At 40.4% G+C, this 19,715-nt stretch overlaps 1 protein-coding gene across 1 annotated transcript; it reads left to right on the top strand.

Annotated features, from left to right (window-relative positions):
* The first annotated feature begins 691 nt into the window (after positions 1 to 691).
* LOC131243442 (peptidyl-prolyl cis-trans isomerase Pin1) lies at positions 692 to 15,411 on the top strand. Its single transcript, XM_058242811.1, has 2 exons — positions 692 to 987; positions 15,020 to 15,411. The coding sequence occupies exons 1-2, from the start codon at positions 747 to 749 to the stop codon at positions 15,142 to 15,144; spliced, it is 366 nt and encodes a 121-aa protein (XP_058098794.1). The 5' UTR covers positions 692 to 746; the 3' UTR covers positions 15,145 to 15,411.
* Positions 15,412 to 19,715: the final 4,304 nt, after the last annotated feature.

The raw sequence follows: 19,715 nt of genomic DNA, 5'->3' as shown, positions 1-19,715 counted from the left end.
CCGTGAATATACCATGTATAGGTATTTTTGAATTAAAGTTGATTCACACTCAAGGGTACCAAACACACCGAGAGGATTGCCAATCCAGGGGGTTTCCAATCCTGGGGGTTGCGAATCCAGGGGGTTCCAAATCCACGCTCCCAAACAGGCCCTAAACCACCTCGGTGGGGATTGAATGACCACCATTAAAAACTTCTTAAGAGCCGCAGAAGTTATGAATCGAGCTGATATCTATGATTTCCCTTCACGAAGGACCATGTGACCTCATGAACAAGTTAGATGGAAAATAAATATTAAGGTGGACCTTTGGAAGGTTTCAAGGGTGGGCATTATTATCACCACTGCTACCTGTGGTGTGGTACACTTGAGCCTTGAATATACCTCATTTTTTGGCTCATGCTCTAAAATAATATGAAAAATGGATGGACGGCGTAGATAAAACCGATACACCACGATTGGCCCCTCAGAGCCCTGCCTGTGCCGAGCTCGGTCAGGCGGGTTGCAGTACCCGATCCACGTCCCTTAAAAATCATCATTAGCACGGTAGCGCGTCTCATTCTGGTCGGCCACTGGTCAGGTCGCATTAGTGGCGGGCGCATCTGATGGGTGGCCTAGATCTGGCACACGTATGAGAAGCGGCACGTGCACGACGGAATCGAAGAATATAAGAACGCTGCTTCCAGGGGGAGAGAAGAGGTAGAGGGAGAGGGAGAGAGAGAGAGAGAGAGAGAGAGAGAGAGTCGAGAATGTCTTCTTCTCAGCCACAGCAGGTTCGTGCTTCCCATCTTCTGATAAAACACTCGGGCTCTCGAAGGAAAGCTTCTTGGAAGGATCCAGAAGGCCAAGTCATCAAGAACACCAGCAGGGATAGTGCTGTTGCCCAGCTCAAAACCCTCAGGGAAGAGATCATCACCGGCAAGGCCAAATTCGAGGACCTTGCCTCTCGCTACTCCGATTGCAGCTCAGCCAAGCGCGGTGGCGATCTTGGTCAGTTTCTTCTCTTTGTTTCTTTCTTTCCATCCATCAATCCATCAATCTAAATCTATTCGTCTTTCTACAGTTGAGATTTGATCCCGATTGACTACTCTTTCGATGTTTAATCGATTGCTTTGTTTCCTTTGAGAGATTTGATTATATGAGTGATACCTGTCTTTTATTCCCGACAATCAATCTTCTTCTAGAATTTGATCTTACGGTGGATGGTCCATGGCTCTTGATGGAAGGATCCTAACCCTAAATTCGAATTCCTGCAAAATAGACTGTTACTGAAAGAAATACAGTAACTGAACACATTCACCTGATATAAGGACATAGATTGGATGTGGAGAACCTAATCTGGGAGAGTTTTCTGGCACCGTCTATCAATGGTGGCACCCATCACATCAATGGTCTGGATCGCTCAACCTTGTCTGTACTCATGAAGACCCTATGCATATTTTCTGTCAAGGATGGAATAATTCCTTATTAGGGATCAAGGTCTAATTGATAGGGTTGGCTTTGTCCTTTGATCATCTAATTTGAATCCAATGAATCCTCTAAAGTGTAAATCATGGTTACCTAGATGGTCAAACTCCCTGCAGTTTTCAGTTCAGAATCATTTGCAATCTGGATAGCTATTTTCATTGATCTGGAGTTTTGTAATATAGACATAAAATATAAATCATTTGCAATCTGGATTGCTATTTTCACTGATCTGGAGTTATCTACTCTTGTTGTTGATTGAGTCGTAGTGTAAATTTATATCAAGAAATTGCATTGGTTTTTTTTTTTTTTTTTTTCCTGAAAGTACATGGTTTAGGCTTCTACCATATGAAAACTTATTATGTATAGTTGTTTTTCGCTATATTTTGATTCCTAAATGTGTATACATATTCCTTTTAACATCTCCTGAAGTTTCACTGAAAAATTAGCTCCTATTGGTTGAAACACATATCCATTAGAAAAAGGTTGAAACGTATCACAATTGCCAATCCTACTCATTAAACATATTTAAAATGACTAAATACCCTCAAAATCACATCACAACCATATAGGCCTTTCATGAATTAGCCATAAATTGATTAAACAGTGTCTGAATTGCATATGATCTTTAACTTGTTTAAAAGCTAACTTTATCGGCTTTCAAACAGTACCAATCCATGTTCTAACATCATTTGATACTGAAAAGTGGTCCACAAAATAAGTGACAAAACTATAAGGGAAACTTTTTCGACAAGTCATGGACTCATTCTAACACTAGCAACTTATTAGTTAAGTGACACTTTGCACCTGTAGAACATCTGATTGATTCAGTTTGCTCCACAATCCTGACTGATGATCTGATCCAGATCTTTCGTCTAACAATGTTTTTTAAAAAATCCAAATTCTTAATCAAAAAAACATGGATCTTGATGTGGCCCAGATCCGCAATCTGAATGGTCGTGTAGTTTGGCTTGATTTTAAAATAGACCCTTAGATGGCCTAATCTGGACCTAATTTGCAATATGGTGGGCTGATCTTTGATCAGTCCTTTCCTTAAAACAGAATCTTTGAGTGGCTTAACTGTGGGATCCATCTGATTTACACATAGCCTAGAAGCATTGATTCTTCCCAACTTGAAAAGAACCTGTCCACAAGTTTAAAGCCAGTAGTGGTCAATTGCGACAATTTGCCTTTCTAATGTCTTATATTTGCTTCAGCAGTAGTTGTTGATGCAATGCCGGATCGACATCTTGTGGATAGGATGGTGTTGCAGATTATGGCATCTCTTCCTGTGCTTCTTCACAGTTCTCCATATTATGGATACTATCTTTGACATCCTTTGTAGTATGGATTTGCTTGCCTTGGATGTCGGAATGGTGATATTGGCTTTGTACCTTGCTTTCAATTGACTTCTTGTCATCGCAGTGTCATCCCGGTTGATGCTGCACTCTGATTTGTGCACTTTAATTGTCATTGGGATGCGACCAACACATTTGCCGGTTCATTAGTCAAATTTTCTTCTAATTTTATTGACCCTTCATCTGATTGAGCCGTTAATCTATCAGTAGATCCATTTATCGATCCACCAGTCAATCCAATGGTGGAATCAACATGATTGTTATCTTGAATTGGGATCTTGTTGTTAGGAATATGTTCCTTGGAAGTTTCAGGCACTTAGGGTCCACTGATTGATTCACTTCCCTTACTTTCCCTTTTATCTAATTATCCTCTTCCAAACATTTGAAGAACAACAAAAGCTTTTCAAATATCAGTTTCGTTGTGAACTTTCTTTCATTATTTATGGAAGTGGTATGCATTTCTTTTCTCTTCATGGATGGCCTTTTAATGCTATATCCATGGTCCCCCAAGTATTAGGTGACAATGGTCAATGGTAGTGACTATGCACGATACATCCTTTGACTACCTTTCTTGGAAGGAATAAGTTGAAAAGATACTGTCAAACAGGGTATTCTTCATACTTGGGTAAATACGTTGATTGCAACAATGTCATAAATGCTCTTTGGGATACAAAGTTTTTAGGACTATTCCCATCAATTATCATTCTAACAACTTTTGCATCCACTGCTGCCTCCATTTTGAATACTTACTGGGGTTTTAGCTGGCCGCCTGGCTCCTGACCTAGCATGATTTCCATCTCTTCTTTTATCTTCCAGATTATAGTCATTATAGCACTTTGACTCTCTCCCACCATTTTAGGACTAAGGAAAAGTCCGGCTCATCGTGGGTATGAAACTTGTGGTACCAAATTGGGTAATTGTTGGGCTGATTTTGGAATGAAAATTCTCACTTTGTGGGATTGATTTTGGCTAAGCTATGCACAGGTTGGTATCTGGACTTTTAGAATTAATTGGGGAAGATTCTGAGGACAACTTTGTGGTTTGGAAACAAAATATGGACAGTTTTTGGACTGAGATGAATGGGCAGTGTTGTAGGTTGCATGTGGACTGATTCAAAGGATATGATTAAAGGATTGGGCAGTTGGGTATAGACTTGTAGACACCCCACCTAAAAAGAGAATAAGCTGCCCTTTGAGCTTTATCTTGACTTCAATGAAATCGTCTCCTATTGACATAGAAATCATTGAAAATCCAAACGGGTCAAACAAGGAGCATCCTTGGCACGTCCGGAGACAACCATCGGACTTTATCGGCTAGCGCCAAATCCAGTAAAGATCTGGTTACGAGGTCCGGTTGAAGTGGTTTCAATCCCATTTAAAAGTTTAATAAATCACATTTCCAATGAGCCCATGATCACTGAAAACGGATATATAATGATGAAAATGACAGCATTCAGTCAAATTGTAGGCAACCAGTTTTGCACACCGAACGACTGTATTTTTGATAGGTCAAATGGGGTCCGATCAAAGTGATTTCAGTGTCATTGGAAAACTTATCTAACAATCTTTCCAATGAATCCAAAATCCTTGAAAACGGACGGAAAACAAATAAAATACAAATATTTGTACAGCCGTAGAAAAAGACATTAAAATTTTAATATTTAAAAAAGTAATCATTACGTTATATATATAATTATATAAAAAGTAATTATTACTTATATATATGTAATCATTACCTTTTAGGGCTCGTTTGGGAGCTTGTAAATGGAGGTGAATAGAAAATGGAATTGGAGGTAAATGAATTGGGAGAATGGCTTACTTGGTTGTGTTTGGATGGGAGTAAATGAAATGCATTCGAAATCCTAATATTTTATTTGGATGGGAGTAAATGGGAGGAATTAGAATGCATTGGAATTTTTCAATATGCTCACGGGAACATATGTGATATCCCATATCAATTTTATTTCAAATTAGCCTTACTTTGCAAAGCCAAGTGGTATTAGGTAGGCAAATAAATGAAAATGTAGTAAATGAAATGACAACTAGCCTTGCTTCGTAGGGTTTAAGACCTTGGGCAAGTAAATAATGTAAAAGAAGATGAAAATAAGGGAATAATGCAGAATAAAGGTAAAAGGAAATATGAATGTAGTAGATGCACTTGGAATGTGTGGAGTGGAACATGACTTAAGTTAATATAAAAAAAAACTCTTAGCTTCAGTGACTTATTTAATTATCTTTTTTGTCTCCTATGTCAGGCAACATGTCAGCATGTCAAAAATATTTAGGGCACCTCGGGCAGTGCCTCCATGTGAACTCCAACTCTCTTAGACTCTTCCTATCTCTATTCTATCTCTCTTCTTGCTATCTTTGTATTTTTCTCTCGCTCTCTACTCTCTCCTTCACGCATAACGTTCTATATCATCCTCTCTGTCTACCCCCTCATTTATGAATGACAATGGAGCTCCTTATATAGACATTGTCCTCAAATATATGTGAGTGGGCGAGGTTGTTTTATTTTTTAAAATAATATATATCACTATAGTATTCTCTAGCAACTGTCTTTGTAAGAGGAGGAAAAATAAATATTATATAAGGTTATAATATATATATATATATATATATATATATATATATATATATATATATATATATATATATATAGTCATGTTCAACTGCGCACCTTCTTATGTGACAGCCCATGTGCACTTTTGCACATGTGTCATGGGCACAAAATTTGAACGGTCCATGTGATGCAGCACTCCATGAAACCCTTAGGGCCCAACTTTTAGCCTGATCCAAAACTCTGGTGGGCCATAGCAAAGAGAGAGAGACAAATCAAGGGAGATAACTATTTCCTTTCTGCATGGACCACCAGAGTTTTGGATCAGGCTGAAAGTTGGGCCTGGGGGGTTTCATGGGGTGTTGCATCACATGGATGGTTTAGATTTTGCGCTCACATCATGTATCAAAAAGTGCTCATGAGTTCTCAATTCTCATGATAACCAATGCGCAACTGAGTATTTCACTATATATATATGTATGTATGTATAAATGTTACATAGTATTATATATAAAAATTTATATTATATATAAGGTAATGATTACTTTTATATATATATATATATATATATATATATTTATTTTATATTGTGTGTGTTTGTGTTTAACGTAATTATTGCTTTTTCTAAATATTAAAATTTTAGTTTGGTCTTTTTATACGGTTGTACAAGTGTCTGTATTTTCTTTGTTTTTCATCAGTTTTCAGTGATTTTAGCTTCATTAGAAAGATCGTTAGATAAACTTTTCAACGAGAATGAAATCACGTCAATTTGACCCCATTTTACCTATAAAAAATACAATTGTTCAGTGTGCGAAACAGGTCGCCTGTAATTTGACCGAATGCTCACATCTTCATTGTTACATGTCCGTTTTCGGTGATCTTGGGTTCAATGGAAATTTCATCTGTTAAACTTATAAATGGGTCTGGAACCACTTCAACTAGAACTCATTAAGTATGACTGTTCGGTGTGTGAAATCAGTCGCGTGCAATTTGACCAAATGCTTGCATCTTCACCGTTGCACGTCCGTTTTCAATGATCTTGGGTTCGTTGGAAAGGTCATCTAATAATCTTTTAAATGAGACTGAAACTACTTTAACTGGATCCACCCATTTAACCTGTCAAAAAAGTGGCCAGGGATTACAATTTCGGCTGCTCGACAATGCACAATTTTAGTAAATGGGTCAGATCTTCTTCATCATAACTCGGATTGGAGGAAACTTAAGTTCGTTAGGAAGATCATTTGACTACATTTCCAATGAACCATAAATCACCTTGATCAAGGGACCATTTGATGTCGAAATTTGCTGTCTATAATATCATGGCCACTTTGTATACAAAACAGCCGTACTTTTCTTGATGTTGGAGATATGATTTTTCACACCTTAACACCGCATTATCCGAGGCAGACTAAGTAATAAGTATAGTGATCTTTGGGTAGAGAGAGTTCATTTTATTCTTTTCTCACATTAGTTGTTACATACAAAGAGTTTTCAAGGTTTTGGAGTTCGGATGCGCGGCTGTGACCATATCTTTATTGGATTTAACGTTGGCTGATCCGGTCCGGTGGTTGTCTCTGAGATGTACCGAGGATGCTCCCTATTTAACCCATTTGGATTTTCAACAATTTCTAAGTCAATAGGAAACGATTTTATTGAAGTCAAGCTAAAGCTCGAAGAGCAACTTATTCTTGTTTTAGGCGGGGTGTCTACTGGACTGTTTTGATGAAAACAGGACCGCAGAGTAAATGTTTGATTCGTAAGACAGATTCACAACAGAGAAAAAGAAGCGCAAAGATCTGGCAACTGCAAGATCTTAGGATAACTGATGTGTTCCTAATAGCAGAACTCTAAACAGGAACAGAATCAGGCTACCTAATTATTCTGTGTAGTAGCAATTTGCACCATAAACAAAATTTAAGCCAAAATCAGTTATTTGATGGATGCAGGGTGTAGGGTTAAACAGGGAAACAGATTTTGGGACCGGCATGCAATGCAGTGACTAGAACACGAACGGATAAGGCTCAGTCAATAGACTGCGGCAAAGCTTTTATTTGGAATCAATCAATACCAACTGAAAATTAACTTCTGATGCTGAAAATTTGAAAATTCAGTTTACAGATTTAACTTATAACCAATTTGGTGTAGAAATTCCCTAACTATACTGTTTTGATGCGAATATAGAACTGGTTGCAGCAGAAATAAATTTGGTGCAGGATTTAGGGTTTCGGTTGAGGATTTATATAGCTAGGAGCTACCGTTGGGTTTTTTATGGTGTAGGAATGATGGGATTAAGGATTAAGGGTAAGTTTAGGTATTGGGAGTGGGGGCAGTTGAGGGAATTGGGGAGAAAAATGGTAAGGATTAGGTTTGGGTTGATTTGGAAAGGGAAGAAAGCAAACGAGCTCCACAAGAAACAAGTTTTGCTTCGATACCACAATTTTTATTTATTTATTTATTTTTTATTATTATTATTATTTTTGGTGAAAGATGACTGGAATTTTATTAAAACAAACAAAAGAAACAAGCAGTGCCAAACCGCCGAGATGGCGGCCCAGCCACAGCCCAAGAAAGAGAAAATTACATCCCTTAAGCTTATGAATGTTGGATCACTCAATAATTAATAGCCTAGCCCCTTTTCTCCCACAATTGACACTACCAAATTTGAAAAAAAAAAAAAAAAAGGAGAATCTAAACTCAGATACGTACCTTTTTCTCAAAGATCAAACCACGAAATTTCTCCACATATTTACCAAAAAGTAAAGATAATAGGACTGAATGGTATCTAACATCTTACTAGTAGCTATGCTGGTAATTACAGTATTTCTCCCACTCCTATGTAGGCAACACATGCTTGATTTGCAGGCACTCAGAAATTGTAAGTGTGCCATACATAAACTAAACCGACTAATTTTTGGAACCCACCAGTGCTAAGTGACTGTTGGAAAATTAGATTGGTTGAACAATCCTAACCTCTGATTGGTAGACATTCGTTTCTTGAAATAGGACCATTGAATTTTACTCTCTCCATTCAACAGTACCAACCGTCTCACATGGTTAGAATCATCAAACCAAAGTGCTACTCTGGAATCATAAGCAAATACAGAGTGCCATCTATCTAGTAGATGTTTCAAGATGATGATTTGAGCTATTTTGTTTCCCTGCTTGCTCGGTTGTCCATTTTCGATGATATTGATTGGATGCTTAGGATAATCCAATCGGCGTGATTTTTACACCACAGCCTGCTCCTAGTTGTATGAATGAATGAATGGTTCATATTGATGATGGGTTGCCCCATGCTCCATTTAAAAGCTTTGGGGATGTTGCTAATGACCCCATGAAGGTGGGATGCTAGCAAAACATGTGTCCGTGCGTGCATGGGTGGGTGTGGAAACCAAAACTCAGCTCCTGTTGGTTGTAGACACAACCATAACTAATCCTAATCATCTAAAACATTAAAATGACTAAAATTCCTTGGAGTCCTGTCTCAGCCATACAAGCCTTTCATAACTTACGAGTTATTACTTGCTCAAAGGGTGTTGCAATTGCATGATCTTCGGCTTAGATGAATTCTAACTCAAACAACTAATTAAATAACACACACGTTGTTCGTATAGAATGTTTGATTGATCCGGTTGGCCCCACAGTCTAATCTAACAGTTGATTTGATCTGAATCTCCCATCAAACAACCAGTCTGATCCACATACTAAATCAAGACAACTTGGACCCTTGATGTGGTCCAGATCAGCAATTTGAATGGAGGGATAGTCTAGTTATTCAACTTGGATGGTTAGATTTTCAAATTAGCTTAATTTTGTCCTGCTTTGTCATCTAGTAGTCTGATCTTCTGTTAGCTCAATTATGGGATGCATCTGATTGTTATATGGCCTGGATGCATCATTTCACTGATGGGGACATCACGCGCACACGCACGCCCCCCTACGCACGTACGCAAGGAGGAGGAGGGCCCCACCATCGATCTAGATCGATGCCGACGTCCAAGGGGGACCCCCTAGCTAGGGTACTGTGTTTTGGTTCCTTGGAGTGGACCCGATCGTCACGTGAATCCCACCATGGATCTCATGATCGTGGCCCACTATTTGAGATGATCTAGTACTTTGAGTTTTGCTTATTATTGTTATTAGGAATATCATGGACGGTTTAAATTGCTTTGATTAGTTGTTATTTTTTATTACTTCGTCTCCAAGTAATAAGGTGCGCACATGGCGCGAGTTTTGGGGTATATGATTTTATTATAAATAGACACCCCTTGTAGTATTTTTTCTCATTGATGATTGAATAAAATTTCTACGTTTTCTAGCTCCTCTCCGAGTTGTGAAAATCCAATTGAGTGCAAAACCCTCCCTTCTTCGAAGGGCTAACTAACGTGGTGCGAAGCCACACCCATCCCAATTCGTCCCCACCTTCTACCATCCATATTTCTCCTCCTACAGTCATTCCACCTGCAAATCCATCGTTATTTTGCAGCCATTCCTTCTCTGGAGCAGATTTTTAAAATTTGGCCCTGCAGGAGGGCTGAAACTTCGGCGGAGAACAATGCACGGACCGTATATCGGATCGGACCGAAACTTGGGGGTTTGTAGTCCAACCCTAGCCGACCAGCCCCAAGGAGAGGGTTTTTGGGTTTGTGGGCCCCACACACGTGCGGAATGCCCTCAAGGCACGTGCGTCAAGCGTGGCCTGCTGTCCACACGCGAGTCTTTAGGTTCACTCTCTCCTCTCTTACTTGATTTCCTTAACCCTAACCCTAGGGCCTAGGTTGTCTTAAACTCTCAATTTCTTTGCCCTTTTTCCAACCCTAGGGTTTCCCGGATTGAAACTTGTGAATAACTTGGATTGGAGAAATTATTCCTGTGCATGTGTGGCTGAATCTACTCTCCTTTGAGTATTATTTGGTCTATAATTTTAATTGATCCAGCCCTAGCATGTGTAGGCCTAGACCCGCATAGATTCCCCTTGATTGAGTGCTTGACTTTATGTGGGATGTGGAATTTTGTGTGATTGTTTTGAACTAGTATGATCTAAAGCTTGGAATCACGCATATCATGTTTAAAATTTCATGTCCCGCAGCAAATTTTGTATCAGAGCTTAGGGTTCTTGTAGGGGGATGCATTGCATGTTTAGGGTTTAGTTTGTTTATGTCCATTATGCATCAAGTCTCATCATATAGAGCTGTTTAGAGGTCCATAATTTCTTATATAAGCTGCTAAAATATCTGTTATCAGAAAGTTAACAGTTCACATTGTTGAAATTTTCTGTTATCCCTTTATTTTGACAGCTATATTGCTGAATTTTGGTAGCATTGTGTAGTTTCCCTCATATAGAGTCTCATAGGATCATTTAGTCCCATTTAGACGCATATAGTCATATTAGAAAGTCTTTTAGTTGAGTTAGTGGTTGTATGACCACACGTACGGGTCGTGGCTTTGGCTTACACCCTACACTAAACATGGAGCAACTGCAAGAATCAATGAACAAAATAACCTAGCAGTTTGAGTATTTGGGTAAGCGCTTGGAACAACGTATTGACCAACGCTTGGATCAGCTTATTGTACGTGTTACCCAATTAGAGACCTCCGCTCGGGCAAACCCCACCATTGGGGAAGATGCCCAATCTCAAGCAGGTAGTCAGGAGGATAGACTAAGGAATGGAGGTGGCCAAGGAATCAGTTATGGGCGCACACTTGTGCACCCACCCCGTGAGGGACATTAAGACCACTATGACCTCGATGCGCAACTTCTCAAAGGAGTTACAGTAGATGCCTCCACGTTTGATGGCCACTTGGACCCTAAAGCTTTTCTAGATTGGTTGGCAGACATGGACTACTATTTTGAGTGGTACGACATGTACCACCTTGTGGCTAGAGAGAGTACACCAGAGGCTAGTGTAGAGTTACCCACTGAGGCCATTCCGGCAGTGGATGAGTTTCGTGATGTCTTTCTTGATGATCTATTGGATGAGTTTCTCCCTATGAGGGATATACAACACATTAGAATGTGGGATACCGTACTACCTATCACCGAGTTTGCATTTAATAGTTCTATCAATAGATCCGCAGGTTTAAGTCCTTTTGAAGTCATTACTGTTTATAAACCTAGAAAGCCTATTGATCTTGTCCCTATGTCCCTGTCCCATAGGTAATCATAGTTTGCAGAGTCCTTTGCATATCACATTCATTCATTGCATCAAAAAATCAGGCAAAAGATCAATACTAGTAATGAACATTACAAAATTTCTGCTGACCAATATAAACGATTCAAGGAATTCAATGTAAGGGGCTCTGTGGTGGTTCGCATCAGGCCAGAGCGGTACCCTCAGGGAGCCATTCGTAAATTACACGCGCGTAGCGTTGGACCATTCAAAATTATAAAACGAAACGGTTTTAATGTGTATGTGGTAGAACCTTCAGGGAGCCCGTTCGTAAACTACACGCATATAGTGCTGGACCATTCAAAATTATAAAACGAAACGGTCTCAATGCGTATGTGGTAGATCTTTCACCTTCCATGGGAATTAGTTCCACATTCAATGTGGAGGATCTAGTTGCTTTTCAGGGGACCACTAATACATTGTCTGGCCTTTCGCCCAACCATCTTGATTCCTCAGACCTGTCCCTTGATCCATGGCTTTTTCTCAACCCTTCTTCCCAGTTTCTACCTCCCATACCTATCCTTCCCACACCCAGAAAGGAGATAGCGGATATTCTAGACCATCAGATAATATCAACGTGGGATGGCGGGTTTTAGAAGTACTTGGTTAAGTGGAAGTCACGCCTAGCTTCAGATAGTACATGGCTCACTAAGGAGGAGCTTCAGAGATTTGATCCTGACATCTTGGAGTGATTCAGGAGTTTTGTTTCGCCAGTGGCGAAATCTTCGCAGCCAGGGAGAGTTGATGGGGACATCACGTGTATACGCACGCCCCCCTACGCACGTATGCAAGGAGGAGGGCCTCACCATCGATCTGGATCGATGACGACATCCAAGGGGGACCTCGTAGCTAGGGGGCTGTGTTTTGGTTCCTTGGAGTGGACCTAATCATCATGTGAATCTCACCATGGGATCTCATGATCGTGGCCCACTATTCAAGATAATCTAGTATTTTGAGTTTTGCTTATTATTGTTATTAGGAATATCATGGATGATTTAACTTGCTTTGATTAGTTGTTATTTTTTATCAAGTAGTAGGGTGCGCACATGGCGCAAGTTTTGAGGTATAGGATTTTATTATAAATAAGCACTCCTTGTAGTCTTTTTTCTCATTGATGATTAAATAAAATTTCTACGTTTTCTTGCTCCTCTTCGAGTTGTGAAAATCCAATTGGGTGTGAAACCCTCCTTTTTTTCGAAAGGCTAACTATCGTGATGCGAAGCCACACCCATCCCGATTCGCCCCCACCTTCTACCATCCATATTCCTCTTCTCCTATAGTCATTCCACCTGCAAATCTGTCGTTATTTTGCAACCGTTCCTTCTCTAGAGTAGATTTCTGGAATCTGGCCCTGCAAGAGGGCTGAAACTTCAGCGAAGCACCACGCACGGACGGTATGTCGGATCGGACCGAAACTTGGGGGGTTTGTAGTCCAACTGTAGCCGACCAGCCCCAAGGAAGGGGTTTTTGGGTTCGTGGGCCCCACGCACGTGCGGACTGCCCTCAGCACACGCGCGTTAGGCGTGGCCTGCTGTCCACACATGCGGGCGGCCTTCAGGTTCACTCTCTCCTTTCTTTAACTCCTCTCTTACCTGATTTCCCTAACCCTAACTCTAGATTGTCTTAAACTCCCAATTTCTTTGCCCTTTTTTCCAACCTTAGGGTTTCCTGAATTGAAACTTGTGAATCTCTTGGATTGGAGAAATTATTCCTGTGCATGTGTGGCTGAATCTACTCTCCTTTGAGTATTGATTGATCTATAATTTTAATTGATCCATCCCTAGCATGTGTAGGCCTGGACCCGCATAGATTCCCCTTGATTGAGTGATTGACTTTATGTGGGATGTGGAATTTTGTGTGATTGTTTTGAACTAGTATGATTTAAAGCCTGGAATCATGCATATCATGTTTAAAATTTCATGTCCTGCATCATTCACTCAACTGTTCAATTGAATTTGCTTTGCTTTAAAATTTTCTGTTATTTCTCTCCTACCACACTCCCCATAGCAAACTGTAGGGAGGCATCCAACAAAGTAAGCACCTTCTCTGCTTTGAAGGGCCCACTTCCCACTCTAAAAATTCAGGAAGAGTAACGTAATTAACCCCAAACAACTGAAAAATTGGCTTCATATATCCCTTGCCACGGAGCAATGAAGAAACAGGTGATCCACACTCTCTTCACTATTTCGTCACAAGAAGCACATGGATCATGTTGGCCTTAACAAACCAAGCAAAAGATTGCACTCTAGGCAGCACAGAAGCCTTACAACCAAATTTACATCTAGTCTGCATCCCAGGTTCAGATCAGAGAATTTGGAACATGGATTTTGTAGAGAACGTTCCATTTGATGAATGCTTCCAAATTTTCCGATCCAGCGAGAGGATCATTGCTCGGCTGACACAACAAACTCATGAGACTTTCCAACCAATAAACCTTCTTGTGAAGCTTTACATTCCAAACAACAAATGCTCCCATGATTCCTAGCAATATTTGACTCTCCTCTCTATTCAAAGATAGCAGAAGAGGCCTTGATATAAATCAGCAAGGGGAGCATCATCAGTCCAAATGTTCTTTACAAAATTGGACTCTTATCAGCTTTTCCTGTAGTGAATCAAACACCTCCTTTGACAGCTTTGAAGCTCCAACAGGTATTCCCACATTACTAATCTCTCTCTATACATCCGACAAAAGCTCTGCTTAGAGGGGAGGCCAGGGAACCAACTACCACCAGATTCCTGTACTCGGAATTACCTCACTCCGTAGTACCAAAAGCTCCTCCCTGAAACTTCACAACCACTTGCTCAACAGGGCCCATTTCTTCTCTTTGATTTTCTCCACTTCTATACCTCCTTTCATCGGTCTTTGTTTCATAAAGCTGACGTTATCTCTCAAGTTATTGACGTAAATTGATGAATAGATTAGGACCACCGCTATTGTGGTTAAACACAATTACGATAATATCAGCCTTGGCTAATTTGGGGCCTGTTTGGAATGAATCCCATCGGTCTGATTTTTCATCTAGAAAGATTTTGAATGCTAATTAGGTAGATGTTTCATTTCTCCATAATGTCCCCGGCTAAAACAGAAACACGTTAAAAAGATGCTCTTTTCCAATCAGTTTCCTTTTGTCTCCCACCGAAACAAAATGGAAGTATCCAATCTGGTTCAGCCATCACCACCTTGGATGCAAAGATGCCCTTACTGTTCATTAAAATTCCAAGTTAAACCTATAAGAATTGCGTCTCTATCAAAAATTAAATTGTAAAAGATTCAAACCTACTCAAATAAGAAAATCTTTATTGCTAAAGAAAGTGAGGTTTTCTCCTAATTGAAGAGTAACATATTGTGGTCTGTTAATTTCAAGATGTTTTATGTACTTTACACTGAATTTCCTTTATTTCTGGTTAATATAATGGTCCCAAACATGCTTTGGTCTTGATCCAAACTGTTATTTAATGATACTCTTGCAGGTCCTTTTGGGCGGGGCCAGATGCAGAAGCCTTTTGAGGAGGCCACTTTTGCTCTAAAGGTTGGTGAGATCAGTGACATTGTGGATACCGACAGTGGGGTCCACATCATCTTCAGAACTGGTTGAACCTTCGCTAATGAACTCCCTATCATATTGTTTTACCTTCCACGTGCTGTGACAGGGGAATTGTGTGCAGATGCTGATTTCTTCGAGCTTGTGTGTTTTCTTCCTATTGCATTAGTAGAGCTGTGGTATCATATGCTGATGCCTATGCTTGTAACACAGATAAGGAGTCACCGTATGTCTTTTCAACATTACATTTTCAGTCACTGGACAATTCTAAGCCTTTTGTAGCGAAGAAATATATAAAGTTTCTGCCAAAGTTAGCAATTAGTCAGGTGTTATACTGGCCAGCATTCTGCGCAGGTGGGACCCACCATTTGGTTATTCAAATCATTTTGCCCGATGGGCTCCAGTGTGGATGAGCTATGATGCGACAATTTGCCCCATCCGATAACCCCATGCCCTACTGTTTGCTGGCCTGAAAACAAATGGCTAGAAATGGAACATGGATGACAATGTTGAATTGAGTCATCTGATTGGGTAGCTGGGATTGTTTGATGTTGGAGGCTCTTAGTCCACTCCTGTGTTGGGCTGCCTAATAAATAATCTGGATCACTGAAAGGTTGGGTCCTTCCGTGTGGAATGTTGGCCCCAGCAAGAATATAGCTGGTTTGGAAGTGGCTCGTTGGTGGCATTGAGTCTTTGTGCAGTGATTTTCCGAGGTGATGTTATTATAGTAATTGCTAGACCAGCTAGCCTGTAGAGTGTATTGGCCACCGATGAAAATGGTAGTGATTCATCTACCGTATACTTGGTAAGGAAAAATCAATCCAGATCATATGAATTGTGGCTGTCATTGGGGAACGTGGATGGAGTGTGGCCCCCAAGATTGCACCGATTTTATGGTGCTAATCATCCAAGTGGTATCCACCATATGGTCAAAGGAAGCCCTCAGCGACCATTTTGATGGGAGTGCATACTTCTTTGGATTCCTGTTCATTTTAACGAGGCCCATGTTTTGGATGGTCTGGATTGCAAATGATGGCCTAAATATAAGGTGGCGCCAACTGTGATCACGCCATGTATAAAATTGGCTTCGGCGAGTTTCATGTGGCCCAGGTGATGGGTGGATCAGCATGTGCTTTGGAACATCCATTTTCACAGAGAGATAAATGGCGATCCTGTGCCTTGGCCTTGATACACACCGTAGAGATAAATGCAACAGTCCAAAAGGGCGATTTGAACACTTTAGATCTAGCGTGCACACACACACAGAGACCAGTCTCTACCAGACAATCTCAACTGTTTATTAAGTTGAGAACACATCCATGCAATTGCCTTAAGAAGACATCTCTTTGATTTTGTAAAGCCATCCTTTTTTCGAAGCTATGGATTGGATGGCCACTATTACCTTACAAAAGTGATTCTTTACTATCACAAGCCATCCACGATGCCCAGCAAATAAATGGATTCAATTGTTGATTGGTGCAAACAATCTTGGCCATCCATACTAAAGGCCATTTGATCAATGGTTCATATTTGTTAGATTTGTATGATGTTTGCATGTTAGCCCATGAAATCTGTCGTTCCACCTAATAACAGTAGGATCGATGAATTGAACTAAGCGTCCCAGTGCAACTAAGAGAGAGAACCGATCTCCTGTGATCCGTACCACACAGACCACTCTGAAGTCTAATGAGGTGGGCTCTACCATGATGTGCTGATGGCAGCCACTCTGACCACTAAATGCATCTCCCCATATTAGACCCACGCCCCCAAAATACCGCCGATCTGTGAATTGGGTGGGCCAGATTATAGGGAAAAAAATGAAGAGAAGAATGCCCACCCTTGATTTTATATGGGGCCCACCTGTTATGGAAAATGACTTTTTTTTTTGGCATTCCCCTTATCTAGCTAATCTGAACAGTTGTTAATAATAATCCACAAAGACAGCACGGTGGAGCCCGTAAAAAATGAGGGTAAGCATCTCCTCCCAATTGTTTCCTATCATTTGACCCGCCTGAATCAGGCTTCGGCTTGATTTTTCATGGGGCCCTGAGCCTAACATGGGTTGACGCATCTGATGGTCGGTTGGATGTGATCAGGACATGACGGTGGGACCCGCCCCAATCAGACCGCAGGAGTGATCTTCTCTCTCTCTCTCTCTCTCTCTCTCTCTCTCATACGCAGGCACGCGCGCACACGCTGAGCATTAGGAGTTGATGCTAGACAGCACCAGGGCTTCCACCAAAATGTGGATAACCAAAGACGTAAGGAATCCACTTATGCAATAATTCCTGTGGCCCCAGCAAACACAGATGGGCCCCATCATTTGGAGTCAAGAGCATCTCATTTCGAACAAGATGTCCGCTTCGCATTTTTACGTATATAAATTAGCTCTGGTTTGGTACAAGGAGATAATACCAAATCAACCGCTCTGGACGCGGATTAAGAAAGAAAGAAAGGAAAAAAAAAAAAAAAAGCACTGAGTAAACTGTGGGACTCACCATGATGTATATGTTATTATCCATTCCATCCATCCATTTTACCAGCTCATTTTAGGACATGAGTCCTAAATTGAATCATTTCCAAAGCTCAAGTAGACCAAACCACAGGAAAGGGGGGATAATGACGTCCACCATGGAAACCTTCCCAGGGCCCACTGTTGTTGATTTGTAATCCAACCTGTTCATAAGGTCACACAGACATGGCCAAAGGTTTTTCTTTCTTTCTTTCTTTTTTTTCTTCTTTTTTTTTTTTTTTTTAAAAAAAAAAAAAAAAAAAAAAAACCAAATATCAGCTTGACCCAAAACTTCCGTAGCCCCCACAAAAATTTCAACGATAGACGTTCAATTCACATGGCTTCCTCTGGTGTTGTCCACTTCAGCTTTGGATATGCTTCAATTTGGGGCTTAAGTCCTAAAATGATCTGTTAAAATGGATAGACGTCATGGATACAACAGGCGCATTCTCTGGGGGGAGTCCTCGGTTGTCCACTCCACAAAGTTTACAAATGTGCTGTAAGCATACTCCGTACCAATCCGCTTTCTCTGGGGGGAGTCCTTGGTTGGAAAGGGTGGCACCTTTTCTAGCAACCTTTACTTTATTTTATTTTTCAATTTTGAAAAAAGATAGTCCCCTACCAAAAATGTTCATGCATATTTTGGTTAAAAATTTCGGCCAAAAAAAAGTAGGGAATGCCAAGAATATAGGTCTTAATAACGTTTGAATTCAACAAATCAGAATGAGAGGGTCCTTACACTCTTTCTTTTTTTTTAACACGCACACACACCCCACACACTCACACTGGTGGAATTTCACCACCTATAGGTACTCGAACCCTTGACTGGGAGTTGAAAGTCTTTTTTTTTTTGTTGTCACCTAATAAGGGTCCTTCACTTGCCCGGGTGGTAGACTCTCAGGAGTTTCAATTCCCGGTCAAGGGTTCGAGTACCCATAGGTGGTGAAATTCCACCAGCGAGAAAAACGGCTATGCACGTTTGTAGGATCCATCTCTAGTGAAATCTTCCACCATTTTGCTCAGTTGTATCAATTATTGTGGCTACCATTTTTTTTTTCTAAATAATAAAATTATATATATATATATATATATATATATATATATATATATATATAAAAGAAAAGGCTGTGTTTGGTGTCATTGAGATGAAAATCTGTCGTAAGTGCAAGCCATTGCGAACGTGAGAGGAGCCATGAATGGACCTCAGCTAGAAAAAAAGACGGAAAAGAAACCAATCATTAACCTTATCCACCGTTGGGATTCTCTAACATAAGAAATGAAGCAACCATTATATAATGAATTTGGAATTTCCACCTACTATTCAAATAGGATAACTAAATATCGAGACCCACTTTCTGTAGCAAAGATGGAAGTAATCATTGTGTTCTCATTACAATTTCCGTATCCACACCTTAAATTCCTTGTTTCCAAACAGGCAGGATAATCCCAAATGTCAGATAGGCGCCTGCCAATGGGTGGTTAACAACTGATGCACAGCGACCGGCACTCAAGCAAACGTCCACCAGGTATATGGTTATGGTTGTCCAACATATGAGACTATAGGACTGATCCATCCACTGTTCAGCCCACAAGATTAATGGTCCAAATCTCGTACATGTGGACACCAAGTTTCTGTGCCTCAACAGGGTGGGATGAACATCCCAATAGTCGCTACAATAACCTATTAGCAGAAGTTTGAAACTTCCCATTTGGGCTTTCTACTGTCGACAACCACGGGAGTTTAGCAGGGTAAAACAGTGGGATCTGGGATTTCAGGCTCATGATGAAGGTAACAGGCAAAGCATGTTAAATAACTGACAGACCCGTATAATTTCATTGCCACTCCAACATGTTTAAGCATCATCACCTCTGTGACAGCAGGAAACTGTTTCTTCATAGACTGCTGTAGGCCGTGTTTGGATGTACTACTGAACTAGATTTTGATTATTATGATAAAGTGGGAATATCCAAATGGTAGTTTCCTCGCTTAGCATTCATATTGAAGATCTGAGCTCCAAATTGTAATTCTGTTACTTTCACCTTGTACGTGCACTACTCCCTCGTCAATGGTAGGAAACAACATTTTTTAACTGTCTGCAATTCAATTTGCTCA

The sequence above is a fragment of the Magnolia sinica genome, chromosome 4 (assembly GCF_029962835.1).
Source record: "Magnolia sinica isolate HGM2019 chromosome 4, MsV1, whole genome shotgun sequence".
Taxonomy (NCBI): domain Eukaryota; kingdom Viridiplantae; phylum Streptophyta; class Magnoliopsida; order Magnoliales; family Magnoliaceae; genus Magnolia; species Magnolia sinica.
Note: the sequence above shows the minus strand (reverse complement) of the source record. Positions and strands in the feature narration are given on the sequence as shown.